Here is a 12,935-nt window from a genome sequence, read left to right as displayed (position 1 = left end):
CATTTCCCTGATGATAAGTGATATTGAGCATCATTTCATGTGTCTTTTGGCCATCTGTTTGTCTTCTTTGTAGAAATGTCTATTCATGTCTTCTGCCCACGTTTAATTGGATTATTTGTTTTCTTGGGTGTTGAGTTGTATAAGTTCTTTATATATTTTGGATACTAACCCTTTATTGGCTATGTCATTTGCAAATATCTTCTCCCATTCCATAAGTGGTCTTTTTCTTGGTGGTGGTTTTTATTATAACTGGTGAAGGGAGAATTGACAGCTTCCTGATATTGAGTCATCTTTTTCAAATATATGGTAATCTATATTTGTTTAGTAGATAACATTAATAACACCTACTTAATTAGGTCATGTTGAAGAATGTAGTTAAGACATGTAAAACACTTAGAGTAGTGCCTGGTATATACAGCACTTGAAAGTGTTAGCTAATGTTATTCCATGTGTTCCTTGGTAGCATATTAACGCTTTTTTAAATTTTTAAAATAAAGTTCCAGCACATTTCTCTTTAGGCTCATTACTAAGTATTTTATCCTTTTTTTGTTTTTATTACAGATGGAATCTTCTCATCTATTGTATCTTCCTTGGCTCTTTGGTTCTTTGGCTCTTTTTTATATGAAAATGTTTTATCTAAATACTGCTTCCTGAAGGAGTTTCAGTATCTTTTTCTTTTAAGGATAGGACCCAGAGCTAAACTTAGAGTTCCAAAAACAAAAGGATGAATGAATTAATGAGCTTTTCATGTGGTTTGGCACTGTTTTAGCTACCAGTCTTACTCTAAAGGCTGTATTTTATGTAATCTGAGACTTTTCCTAGATATGTCACTCATTGTGCTGTGTTGATCTTACTTTCAGACTCTTTTTCCCATGTGGGATTTATTAATCAAGCCATGTTTTTTTCATGTCACTTTTGGGTTACTGTTGGTCTTGGGGACTCACCTGCAGGGTAATCCACGCATCTCTGTGTGCGTCTCTGCTACAGAGTGTTTATCACGTGTGTTAGAAAGATCGCTCTTGGTTAAGTGAGCTATTGAAGTAAAGTAAGGAAATGCGGGTGTCCATTTGCTTCATCTAAACAGGTGATGAAAGTGGTGCCTGGGTGGCTCAGTCGGTTAAGTGTCTGACTTCAGCTCAGTTCATGATCTCACAGTTTGTGAGTTTGAGCCCCGCATCAGGCTCTGTGCTGACAGCTTGGAGCCTGGAGCCTGCTTCAGATTCTGTGTCTCTGTCTCTCTCTGGCCCTTCCCTACTCAAGCTCTGTCTCTCTGTCAAAAATAAACATTAAAAAAAAAATCTAAACAGGTAATGAAATACTGATAATTTAACAAGAAAAAGAAGGCTATGTATGTATAGGATTCTCCTGGGGTGTGTAGCAATAAGAAGGGTAAAAATGAGGTTTGGGCTTCAGAGTGCACAGTGCATGTGGTAATGCTAGAGTGTCACATGCTGGCCCTATTCACAGAGGATTTATTTGGATGTTCTTTTCCCAGAAGAGCTCTATGGTGACTTTGAAGACCTGGAAACAGGGGATGTACACAAGGGAAAACCAGGCCCAGATACTCAGGTATGACTTTGCCATGGCTGGCTGTGAATTATGGTCCTTGATCTGTGGTCATTATGTTCTGAGAGAGGCCCATATTAAGAATACATATCTTGGGGCGCCTGGGTGGCTCAGTCGGTTAAGCATCTGACTTCAGCTCAGGTCACGATCTCACGGTCCGTGAGTTCGAGCCCCGCATCGGGCTCTGGGCTGATGGCTCAGAGCCTGGAGCCTGCTTCCGATTCTGGGTCTCCCTCTCTCTCTGCCCCTCCCCCGTTCATGCTCTGTCTCAAAAATAAATAAACGTTAAAAAAAATTATCATTAAAAAGAAATGCACATCTTACTATCTGTGTAGATTACAGAGCGGATGGATTCCTTCCTAAAAATATGGAGGTTGTGAATAGATCAAAGTTGTTAGTTATTCTTGATCTTTTGGGTGACACCTGCTGCCTCTTGTTATCATTATAATTCTTCAGTCATAGAAGTTTATCTCCCAAGTCACTGTCTCTCTCTTTACCGTTCCTTTTGCCATCATTCTCTTCTTCTTAAATTTAAGTACCATTTAAAATAATTAAATCCCTATTCTCCCCAATATTTCTTTAGAACAATTTCTGGGGAGCATCTGGGTGGGAATACTTGTTATTTTTATTTATATTTGGCATTCCAGCCAGATTAAGGAGTGACAGTTTATTGTGCTGCAGATGCCTAAATGCCTCTTGTAGCAGTACATGTTTTTTAGAGCCAAAGTCTGTATTTTGTTTTGTTTTGTTTTTTTGTTTTGTTTTCATGATGATCACAACCAAGATTTTTGCAGCTCAGATAGAACTTTAAAAATCTGGGGCGCCTGAAGGGCTCAGTTGGTTAAGCATCTGACTCTTGATTTCAGCCAAGGTCATGATCTCACGGTTCGTGCTGGCTATGTGCTGACTATGGAGCCTGCTTGGGACCCACTTTCTCCCTCAGTCTCTGCCTCTCCTGCTTGTGTTCTCTCTCTCTCTCTCTCTCTCTCTCTCTCTCTCAAAAGAAATAAAATAAACATAAAAAAAAAAAACTTTAAAAATCTGCTTTAATGTTTAAAGAAAAGATCTCCACAAACTTTTACAACTGTTTCTCTTATGGAAATTTAAGATTGAAGATGTAGAAGAAGTTAAGGAAGAAATTGACCCCAATGCAGAGGAAAGTGCCAAGAAAAAGCATTTGGATAAAAAGAGAAAATTGAAGGAGATGTTTGATGCAGAATATGATGAAGGAGAAAGCACATATTTTGATGATCTTAAAGGAGAAATGCAGAAACAAGCACAGGTAAGAAAACTTGGTTCTTATCAGCTTCATTTCAAGGCTGTAGTACAGTATTGTGAATATGTAATTTTGTTTAGGTCTCTACTCCCTGACCTGCTTCTGTGCCTCCTGTTTGGACTCTTAGGTCAAGCTGCAGATGAGTGTTTATTCATGTGATCATCTGATAGTTTCTTCAGTCAGAAATGGACCAGAAAGATACTAGTGTCTATTTTGTACCAAGCATTGAGGTAGCAAAAATGGCTAAGATAGGCTGCAACTATTGAGGATCTCACAGTGTAGTGATTTATTTATTTAAATACAAGCATTGCTGTAGCATTCTGATTACTGCTCCCTGGAACCGTAATTAAATAATTTGAATGGGCAGGTGATTCTTGCACATACCAGTCTTATGCATGTACCAGTGCTCTCCAGGGAAGCTTTTCTAAATACTCACCTTGGGCAGAGTTCACAGGATATTTCAAGTGTCAGGTCAGATGTGGAGATAAAGGCAGCATGTAGAATGCTGAAAAGGAGATAATCTGGCCCTCCTACCTGCTATGCTAAACAGACTGAGCTGATGAACTCACTCTGAAGGACACGCAAAGATGTGTGTGCAGGTGATGGCGAGTGTTTGAATTGCGCTTTGACAAGGGTGGGGGGTACCAAGAATGCCTTTAAGCTAGAATATACCCTAATACATCTTACACAGGTTAAATAATGTGATTCGTAAAAATGTGGTCAGCAGGCTTTGCCCAACCTAGGCCTTCATCTATTCAAGTACCTCCTGGTTAGCCATTAATGTGTAGGTTCCAAGTCTGTACTGACCTTTGATAGAAGTAACTAAGACATGTAAAGCTAGTTCTGAAGTCTTTGCTTCAATTCATTTATTACTTAAAATCACCTAGAATCTTGTAGGCCATTGTAAAGGACTTTGAATTTTTTATGCTGAGTGAAATGGGGATCAATGGGGGTTTTGAACAGAGGAGAGAGATGTGTGACCTGCTTACCTTTGAAAGCATTGCTGTGGCAAGAGTTCAGTAAGATTAAGGTGACTCACACTGTGGGGTGGGGCGGTGTGTGGCATGGAGAAAAAAGAGAGTCAAATTCTGGGTATACTTTTGAAAGGTGGATTAAAGGTAGATTGAGTGTGGGGTGTGTGAGAGGAAACAAGGATGACTTACTGGAAGTCGAGTTGTCAGTAAGGTAGGAAAGCCTCTAGTTGGTGCAGGTTTGTCCAGGAAGGTGAAGTTTAGAGCTGTTTGGTTTGAGATCTGTCCCAGACAAGTAGAGCATCAAGTAGTCGGTGAGGAGCTCTGGAAAGAGGTTGGGGCCAGGGACTCAGATGTACAGCCCTCAGCATCTAGATGCTACTTAAAGCCATAAAATGGATGGGATGACCTGAGGAGTGAGCATGGAGACAGGAGAGAGGACGGGGACTGACAGTGGCTCTCCATTGTAAGAGGCCAGCTGGAGAGGAAGAAGCAGCAGTGGGATTGAGCAGCGCTCAGGAGATAGAAGACATCTAAGAGAACATGAGGTATGCTGGAAACCGCTGTGGAAAGAGGGATACATTATCTTAAATCCTGCTGATGTGTTAACTGTGATGAAGACAGGATTGACAACTGGGTTGGGAATGTGGAGGCCTTACATGATTTTGGTAAGCATTGTTATGGAGTGTGGATTAAAGACCAGTTTGGGGAGGATTCAAAAGAATGGGAGCAGAGGCTGGAGGCCATGACTATAGAAGAATTCTGGGCCATTTTACTTCAGAGAGAAGCAGAGAAATGGGGCAATAGTTGGAGAAAGAGTCAAAAGAAGGTGTTAAGATGGGAGAAATAACAGGCAAGACCTGTTAGAATAAAAGTGAATGATAGCTAGTATTGCAAGTGAAGTTTGGCATTGAATAGAGGCACGGATAAATAAGCTATAATGGCTGCCCAGTAGAACTTTCTGTGATAATGGAAATGTATATCTGTGCTGTCTTGCATTGTAGCCACGAGCCACGTGTTGATACTGATCACTTGCAATGTGACTATTGTGACTGGGGGACTGAATTTAAAATTTTTAATTTTAATTAATTGCAGTAATATAATAAGTTATAGATATAATGATAACAAGCAAGCTAGAATAAAAGGCTGAATGGGGGCGTAAACCCTGGTAGAGGAGTTGACTGTGGAAGTTCTTTTAGACTACTTAGATCCTGAGTGAATTAAGAAACAGCAGCTGAGGGGCGCCTGGGTGGCGCAGTCGGTTAAGCGTCCGACTTCAGCCAGGTCACGATCTCGCGGTCTGTGAGTTCGAGCCCCGCGTCAGGCTCTGGGCTGATGGCTCGGAGCCTGGAGCCTGTTTCCGATTCTGTGTCTCCCTCTCTCTCTGCCCCTCCCCTGTTCATGCTCTGTCTCTCTCTGTCCCAAAAAAATAAATAAAAAACGTTGAAAAAAAATTAAAAAAAAAAAAAAAAAAAAAGAAACAGCAGCTGAGAGTGAGAATGAGGGAGGAGATACTGGATATTCAAAGAAAGGAAAAGTGTGAAACAATTGTTTGCAGAGTAAGAAAAGAAAGACGTTAAGAGTGTTCGCTGACCAGCATGAAGGGCTGCTTTCAGAGTTGTCTGCGTTTGCTGTGCTTGGAGTAGCAAAGAAGAAAACAAACCGTAAAGATAAGAGTGCATGTTATTTTTAATAAGGATAAAGCGTAAATGATTCTGTCCATGTTCCTCTATTGAGAAATTGCTCGTCTTAAAAATGTTAACCTTACATTTATTAAGATAACAGCTATGTGTTTTTTTTATTGTTTCCCCCCCCCCCCCCTTATATATAGCTTAATCGAGCAGAATTTGAAGATCAAGATGATGAAGCTAGAGTTCAATATGAGGGTTTTCGACCTGGGATGTATGTTCGAATTGAGATAGAAAATGTCCCCTGTGAATTTGTGCTTAACTTCGACCCCCATTACCCAATGATTTTGGGTGGTTTGGGCAATAGCGAAGGCAATGTCGGATATGTACAGGTATGTACCCTTTGCTGCATGCTTGACAATTGGGGTTCTTTGGATGTACTTCCACCAATAATCTTATCGAAATTGAAATCTCTTCTCCCCTCAGATGCGTCTGAAGAAACATCGTTGGTATAAGAAAATCCTCAAGTCCCGAGATCCAATCATTTTCTCTGTGGGGTGGAGGAGGTTTCAGACCATTCCACTCTATTACATCGAAGACCACAATGGGAGACAGAGGCTTCTAAAGTACACTCCACAGCACATGCATTGTGGAGCAACTTTTTGGGGTAATACGCTACTAGAATAACTTGCTTGTAGATTGATTTAAACCATTTACTTGTTATCATTATAGTTTTGCTTTTCTCCATTAAATCTCAATTCATAAGATTTTTCTTTCTCTTGTTTTTGGATTGGAGTACATATTTAAAATAGAATCCAAAATTTGTGATTCACTGTATTTCTTTTTTTTTTTTTTTTTTTTTCTATTTTCTTTAAGGTCCTATTACTCCACAGGGAACTGGGTTCTTGGCAGTACAGTCTGTTAGTGGCATAATGGTAAATATCTTGAATGTTTTATTTTCCAGATTATGTTTGAGGAATATATCTTAAATATGGAATATGTACATGAAACTTTAAGTTGCAAGTGACATGTTTTTAGTATTTATAGTAAGCTTCTCTTTGCTTTTAGTTTTCCTGTGTCTTTTTAAGTAAGGTGTGGGAATGGAGAAGGGAGAGGTAGAAGAATTATTATGGTACTGATAACATTTTATATTTGTATGCGTTTTTTGGACTTATTTTTCTAAAAATATTTAAGTGGTGCTCACCATGTACTAAGCATTGTACTCGGCTCTAGGGATATACCGGATACCAGGTAGACATAAGACTACCCCTTGGTACTGCTTGTTTAGCAGAGTATGTTCACACAGTCTTTGTTTGATCAATCAGAGCAGGTTTTATCGGCCCAGTTTGACATAAAAATTGAACAATGAGCAGATGGACTCTGCCCTAGGGGTCTAAAATTTAATTTCTTAAACATTGTAACCAGATTTTCATATTGCTTTCCATTCTGAATCAGTCATTGTTGTGAAATTACGTGATTATGAAATCACCCTCTGGAGAATATTCAAGACGACATCATTAGTTTGGCTTATTACATGTATTATCGTTTCACATTGTTTTTTCTAAAATAATTGCTTTGCATGTTCACATATTCTTTCTTGTTCTTAGTTGATTGTAAGTGAAATGCACTATGGTAATTTATTGCATCATAGAATTGTAGTTTTTCTCCTTGATGTTACTCCTGTATTCAAATTTTGGGGGTTCTTCCCAGCCTGATTTCCGGATAGCTGCCACAGGAGTTGTCCTTGATCTGGATAAATCCATAAAAATTGTGAAGAAATTAAAGCTAACTGGTTTTCCATATAAAATTTTCAAGAATACATCATTCATTAAGGTCCGTATATCTGTATATTCACGTTTATGAATGTATATTTTGTGAAAGAAGGAATGAAATACTTCTAAGATACAGTCTGATGCATTCAAAAGAGTATTGAAATCTTTTATAAACTTGGTCTTTGATATTGGTTTACTTCTTTATATTGGTTTCTGTGTTACTTAAGTATGCTCAGAAAAGTTTAAGATCAAGTTAACAGAGATAGTTACAAATTGAGGCTATTCCTTATTCCATGTGAGACTGTGACAGAGCTAATAGTGAAAATATATAATCTCATTCACTGGGTTTTGTTTCCTGTCCTTTTGTTTTGTGTTAAGAAAAGGGGAAAATCATAGGTTTGTTAAATAGCTCAGTAGAAAAATAGACCAAGTATTTTGTAAAATACTTGTTGGCCAGGGGTACAGAGAAATGGACGCTCTGTTCTGCAGTGTAACGTGGGAGGGTGGTTTGAGTGGCATTTATTGAAAATTTTATTAGTAGGGTGTTTCCATTAAAAATACAGTGTTAAGATCATAAAATATTCTTTCTATAAAGTAATAATATCACCAGCATTTATCCAACACTCATTATTTCCTGAGCACGTGCACCTAAGTCATAGGACATGAGCTGCAGTCCAGCCCTGTGAGATGACAGCAGAGGCTATCTAGGGCTGTTCAGTCTAGTACATATCTTTTTGATCTTTTCTTCTACAGAGGTATCAGTGATGAGCATGCTAATGAACCTACAGTAGAATCTTAATATTATTTTGGGGAAAATGAAATAGAGTTGTATTCCTTTTGACGTAGTAGTTCACTCGTAGTGGGGAAAATACATTTTGATTATTTTATCACCATTAAATGAGTTGTTTTTTTAACCAAGGATTTATTTATAAACTGGGAAGTAACGTATCTGATTTTGTGTTATGTGGGCTTTTTTTTTCTTATACCTGTAGGGAATGTTTAATTCTGCTTTGGAAGTGGCCAAATTTGAAGGTGCTGTGATTCGAACTGTCAGTGGCATAAGGGGACAGATCAAGAAAGCACTTCGGGCTCCAGAAGGAGCTTTCCGGGCCAGCTTTGAGGATAAGTTGTTGATGAGTGGTAAATATAATCGTGGTGTAATCATAACAGCATGTTACCGTTCACTGTTGATTTCTAGCCAGTGTGGATTCAAGGCTGTAGTTTAGGTTTTAGGAAATTGGAATCAGCTCCAGCTGTCCCCAGTTGGAGCATCTTAGGCTAAGTCATGCTGTGTGTGGAGCCATGTGATTCAGACCCAGTAAGAGTTTTGTGATATTTAAAATTTTACTTGGTGAAGTCTCTCTTCAAATACCATGCAACTAACTAGAGAAGTTTGGAGTGAATGTTCATTTGTTTGACAGGATCGTTATGAATTTTCTTTTGAAAATGTTACAGTAAATTACCTCTCTTTCCAGATATTGTCTTCATGAGGACTTGGTATCCCGTCTCCATTCCAGCCTTCTATAACCCAGTGACTTCTTTGTTAAAACCAGTTGGTGAGAAAGACACATGGTCAGGAATGCGGACCACCGGTCAACTCCGGCTTGCCCATGGTGTCCGACTAAAGCCCAACAAGGATTCTTTGTATAAGGTATGGTCACACATGTGCTCTGTAGATGGGGGTCATCTAGATGCTTTGTACATAATGTTTTTGAATGTTTTGAATTTTCAAGTAGGAAATCTAATGTTAAATTTGAATGAACATGTTGTATATTCATAGAGTATTTTGGCAAGAATGCAGGAAAGTGGTAATAGTTTTCATGGGTTGGAAAGGAGACAGACTTTTCACTGTATACTCTTTTGAACTGTTTTTTTCCTGCCATATATATGTATTACTTTTAAACACACTAATGTGCTAATTGTTATTGAAGCAATGTGGGTGGGTTTTTTTTTAAAGTTTTAATAAACTTTGTAGTGAAGTGTTAACATGCATACAGAAAACTACACAGATCATAAGCATACAGCTCATGAATTTTAACACACCCAAAATTGCTGTCACCTGGATCAAGCAATAGAATTACCAGCACAACAAAAGCCTCCCTTATGACTGCTAGTCAATACCCCATCTCCACCTCAAAGATAGCCACTATCTTGACTCCTGACAGGTAAATTATTTCTGCCTGTTTTTTGAGTTTTATAAAATACAGCATAAACTATTTTGCCTGTTTTCTTTCATTCGGTTTTATGAGACTCATTCGTGTTCTTTGTATAGCAGGCATTCATTTGTTACTGTCAAGTAGAATTGTATTATGTGACAATGTCAGTTTTATCCATTGATGGACATTATTTCCAGTTTTTGGCCATTATAAATGCTACCCTGAATACTTACGTGTGACTTGTTTGATATACATATGCACACATTTCTTTTACATAGACCCCGCAGGTTAGGATTGCCAGGTATAGGGTATGCATGTGTTCAGCTTCACTGGATGATGCTTGTAGTATTCTGGAGCCATACCAGGTTAGATTCCCACCACCAATAGTTGCCAGTAGTTGGCGTCATCACTATTTTTTTTTTATTTTAAGTTCTCAGTGCCTGTCAAAATCCCATTTCATTTGGATTTTGGTCTTGGAGAACTTTTATTATGTTCTTCACACGTTAATGCATTTGAAAAGATTTATTTTAATGCTGGGTATTTAATTGTTTTGTAATAAGAGGGTAGTTCAGGATATCAGTCTGCCATTCTGCCAGAAACAGAAGTTTCCCAGTCATTACTTTTTTAATGAAATAGTTAATAATACAGTTTTGAATTATGTTATGTGAATTTCTGTTAAAATGTATTACAGGATGTGGTACCTGTTGTCTGGCTTATGATGCTTAGTCTTTTTTTCAGAATGTGACTTCTCCAAGTTCCTTCATTCCAAGCATTTTAGGTTCCTAAATAGAGGAATATTGAATATTATCATGGATGATGTCTTTCATAGTAAATTTAAAGACATGGCAGAAATATTCTCTATATAGTTGATGTTGGCCTTGGTAAAGACCTAGGGCAAGACTTTCAACTTACTAGTATTTTTGAGGCAGCTAAGAATTTTGATCATCTCAATTTAAGCAGTGAAATTAGACTCCTGTAAAAATTGAATGCAGAGGGTGTTTGGCCTTTATCTGTCATTTTAATCTCCTTTTTCTCAGCTGGCTTTCCATTAGAAACAGAATAAAGATAAACTTTTTAATGGCAGTCAGGGATGAGGACACTTCAGCTGCTGCTGATTGGAGGAAGAACTATGACCTTAAATTCACAGAGGTTGACTGTGAAGATGAACAGCTAGATTATTCTTCTTCAGATACAAGAAACTACCTCAGTGCCCCCAAAATAAGGCGTGGGTTTTCCATTAAAAGAAACTTTGGATCTGTTGATCTGCTCTGTTGAGATCCCCATAGTTCATACCATAGACATGGACACAGTTGTTTTTTTGGAAGAACTATAAATATATTCTATGTATTTCTCTGTTTTGCAACAGAGAAGTATACATCCATTGAGGCAACCCATATTTGATAGACAATTGAATCCTCATTTCTGATGATCAGCAGACTCTGGTGTTACTGATCATATGGAAAAGTCAATTCACTGAGAAGATTTTAGGCAAGTTTTAAATGCATATAGAGCATCATTCAAATACATCACTGTCTTTATTTTTCTTTTCAGCCAATCATGAGGCAAAAGAAACATTTTAATTCACTGCACATTCCAAAAGCCTTGCAGAAGGCCCTGCCATTTAAGAACAAGCCCAAGACCCAAGCAAAGGCAGGCAAGATACCGAAGGACAGGCGGAGACCAGCCGTCATACGGGAACCTCATGAAAGGAAGGTACTGTCGATAATGGCTTCCTGCATCTTGCATTTAGATGTGAAAATAGCACTTTCAAGTAGCACATGTGGTGCTTCTACTGCATTCTCATTTTTCATTGGGAAAGGGTAAGGGCCAGACTTATTCAAGGCACTAGCACCAAAATTTAGAGGAGAGGCCAGAGTCCATTTCCCTTTTGTTTAGTCGTGCTGTGTCTTAAACATTTTAATGGGGAGTAATGGAAGCATCCAGCTGACAAGTCACTGTATCGTAGTTGTCCATAGTATCCAGAGTGATTAACAAAGGTGGTTTTGTGGTGAAAGCCGTTATTTAAGTATTTTGCTCTAGATACGCTCCTATTTCTGCTTCCATGCAAATTATGATGTCCTAGTTCAGGGTAAATTTTTCCTAGGTTAATGTTCATTTGGATCATGGATTGCTTCTAGTTTTGATACATCAGCTGAGGTGTTTAGGCCCCTGGAAACTTAGAAGGAAAGCATGCTGTAAGAGTATTCTGATGCTCATGGGTTTTGTCCTTGTCAGATCCTTGCACTGCTGGATGCTCTAAGTACGGTGCACAGTCAGAAGATGAAGAAGGCCAAGGAACAGCGGCATTTGCACAATAAAGAACACTTCAAGGTGAAGCAGAAGGAGGAAGAAGAGAAACTGAAGCGACAGAAGGACCTCAGGAAGAAGCTTTTCCGAATTCAGGGTCAGAAAGAAAGGAGAAATCAGAAGTCCAGCCTGAAGGGGTCTGGGGAGCCATCAAAATGAGCTTTAAACAGATAGTCTTCGCATCTGCAGAGGTGGATGGTTTCAAATACTACAGTACCTGTAAATGACAGCAGGGCACTGGAGCCCAAGGAAGACCCCTTTGTTGGATATGTTGCCCAGACTGTGCCTTTGAGAAGAGAAATGGAGACTCAGCTGATAGGACGCCCATTCATTCTCAGAGCCTAGGTTGTGTCAAGATTTAAAGCAATATTATTTATGGTTTTGTAGATTCCTTCACATTCCTCTTACCTTAGTTTTCATTTTTTGTGCTGCAAAAATATTACTAAAATACTTAATTTTGGCTTAATAGTTTTCATCAGGGATGAATGCTTGATGATTGTGGATAAATTGCTGATTCTGCCATCCTCATGATGCGTCCTCCAAAGGGGAAAAATATTAACTTGAAAACTCAGCTTTCAAATGTTAGAAAGGAGTGTATGGTTCAGTGCACAGCTATTTCCCAGAGGCCATGTGATGGGTAATAGCGCAACAGGCTGACCTGACTGCACATAGAAGAATCCAGCTGCTTCTATTAATTTATGTCACCATATATGGGGCTAGTTTTGATCTGTTAAAACAAATTAATAAAAAAAAATATTTTAAAATTTTCTCAGCTTTTATTTCTTACATGGTAAAAATTGATAGATACAACCCACTTGAAGAAAAACTCTTTGAAGTCCTTCAGTCATTTTTAAGAGTGTAATAAGGATCTGGAGATCCAAGCCCTAAACTACTCCCTTCTGAGGTGACCACCTGTGCTGCTCACTATGGTGTATCCAGAACCGAATGCTACTGGTGCCAGTACAATAAGTGCAGGGATGAATTAATTAAATTCCTGCTCTATCACTAAATGTGCTTCGATTTTTCCATAACTGCCAATACGCTGTGGCCTGGCAGCAAAGCATATAGGGGGACAGAAGGGGGGCTGCCGCCGAGCTTTCTGCCTCCTCCCTTTGCCTTGTGGAGCACACTTTACCTGCCCGAGACCCAAGGTGGCTTGCCAGTCTCAGGTGGGAGCACTTAAATGTGATAATGTGCCTTACAAACTAATTTCTGGCAAAGGTAACCGTGTAATGATATCCTGGTAGGGAACTTGTTAC

General features: G+C 38.8%; 1 protein-coding gene across 5 annotated transcripts in view; it reads left to right on the top strand.

The window, feature by feature from the left end:
* Positions 1–12,434, top strand: part of BMS1 (BMS1 ribosome biogenesis factor) — a 58,591-nt gene extending 46,157 nt beyond the window's left edge. For 4 of the 5 annotated variants that reach the window (XM_058697117.1, XM_058697118.1, XM_058697116.1 and 1 more), the window contains exons 14-23: positions 1,496–1,569; positions 2,675–2,848; positions 5,645–5,833; positions 5,928–6,108; positions 6,318–6,376; positions 7,152–7,274; positions 8,206–8,353; positions 8,689–8,864; positions 10,921–11,082; positions 11,605–12,434. In XM_058697117.1, coding sequence (XP_058553100.1) covers positions 1,496–1,569; positions 2,675–2,848; positions 5,645–5,833; positions 5,928–6,108; positions 6,318–6,376; positions 7,152–7,274; positions 8,206–8,353; positions 8,689–8,864; positions 10,921–11,082; positions 11,605–11,835 — 1,517 coding nt within the window. In that variant the 3' untranslated portion in view covers positions 11,836–12,434. The remainder of the gene's footprint in view (positions 1–1,495; positions 1,570–2,674; positions 2,849–5,644; positions 5,834–5,927; positions 6,109–6,317; positions 6,377–7,151; positions 7,275–8,205; positions 8,354–8,688; positions 8,865–10,920; positions 11,083–11,604) is intronic. The other variant, XM_058697121.1, reaches the window with a different exon arrangement.
* Positions 12,435–12,935: the final 501 nt, after the last annotated feature.

The sequence above is a fragment of the Neofelis nebulosa genome, chromosome 13 (assembly GCF_028018385.1).
Source record: "Neofelis nebulosa isolate mNeoNeb1 chromosome 13, mNeoNeb1.pri, whole genome shotgun sequence".
Lineage (NCBI taxonomy): Eukaryota > Metazoa > Chordata > Mammalia > Carnivora > Felidae > Neofelis > Neofelis nebulosa.
The sequence above is the reverse complement of the archived record's forward strand: the minus strand, read 5'-3'. Positions and strand labels throughout refer to the sequence as shown.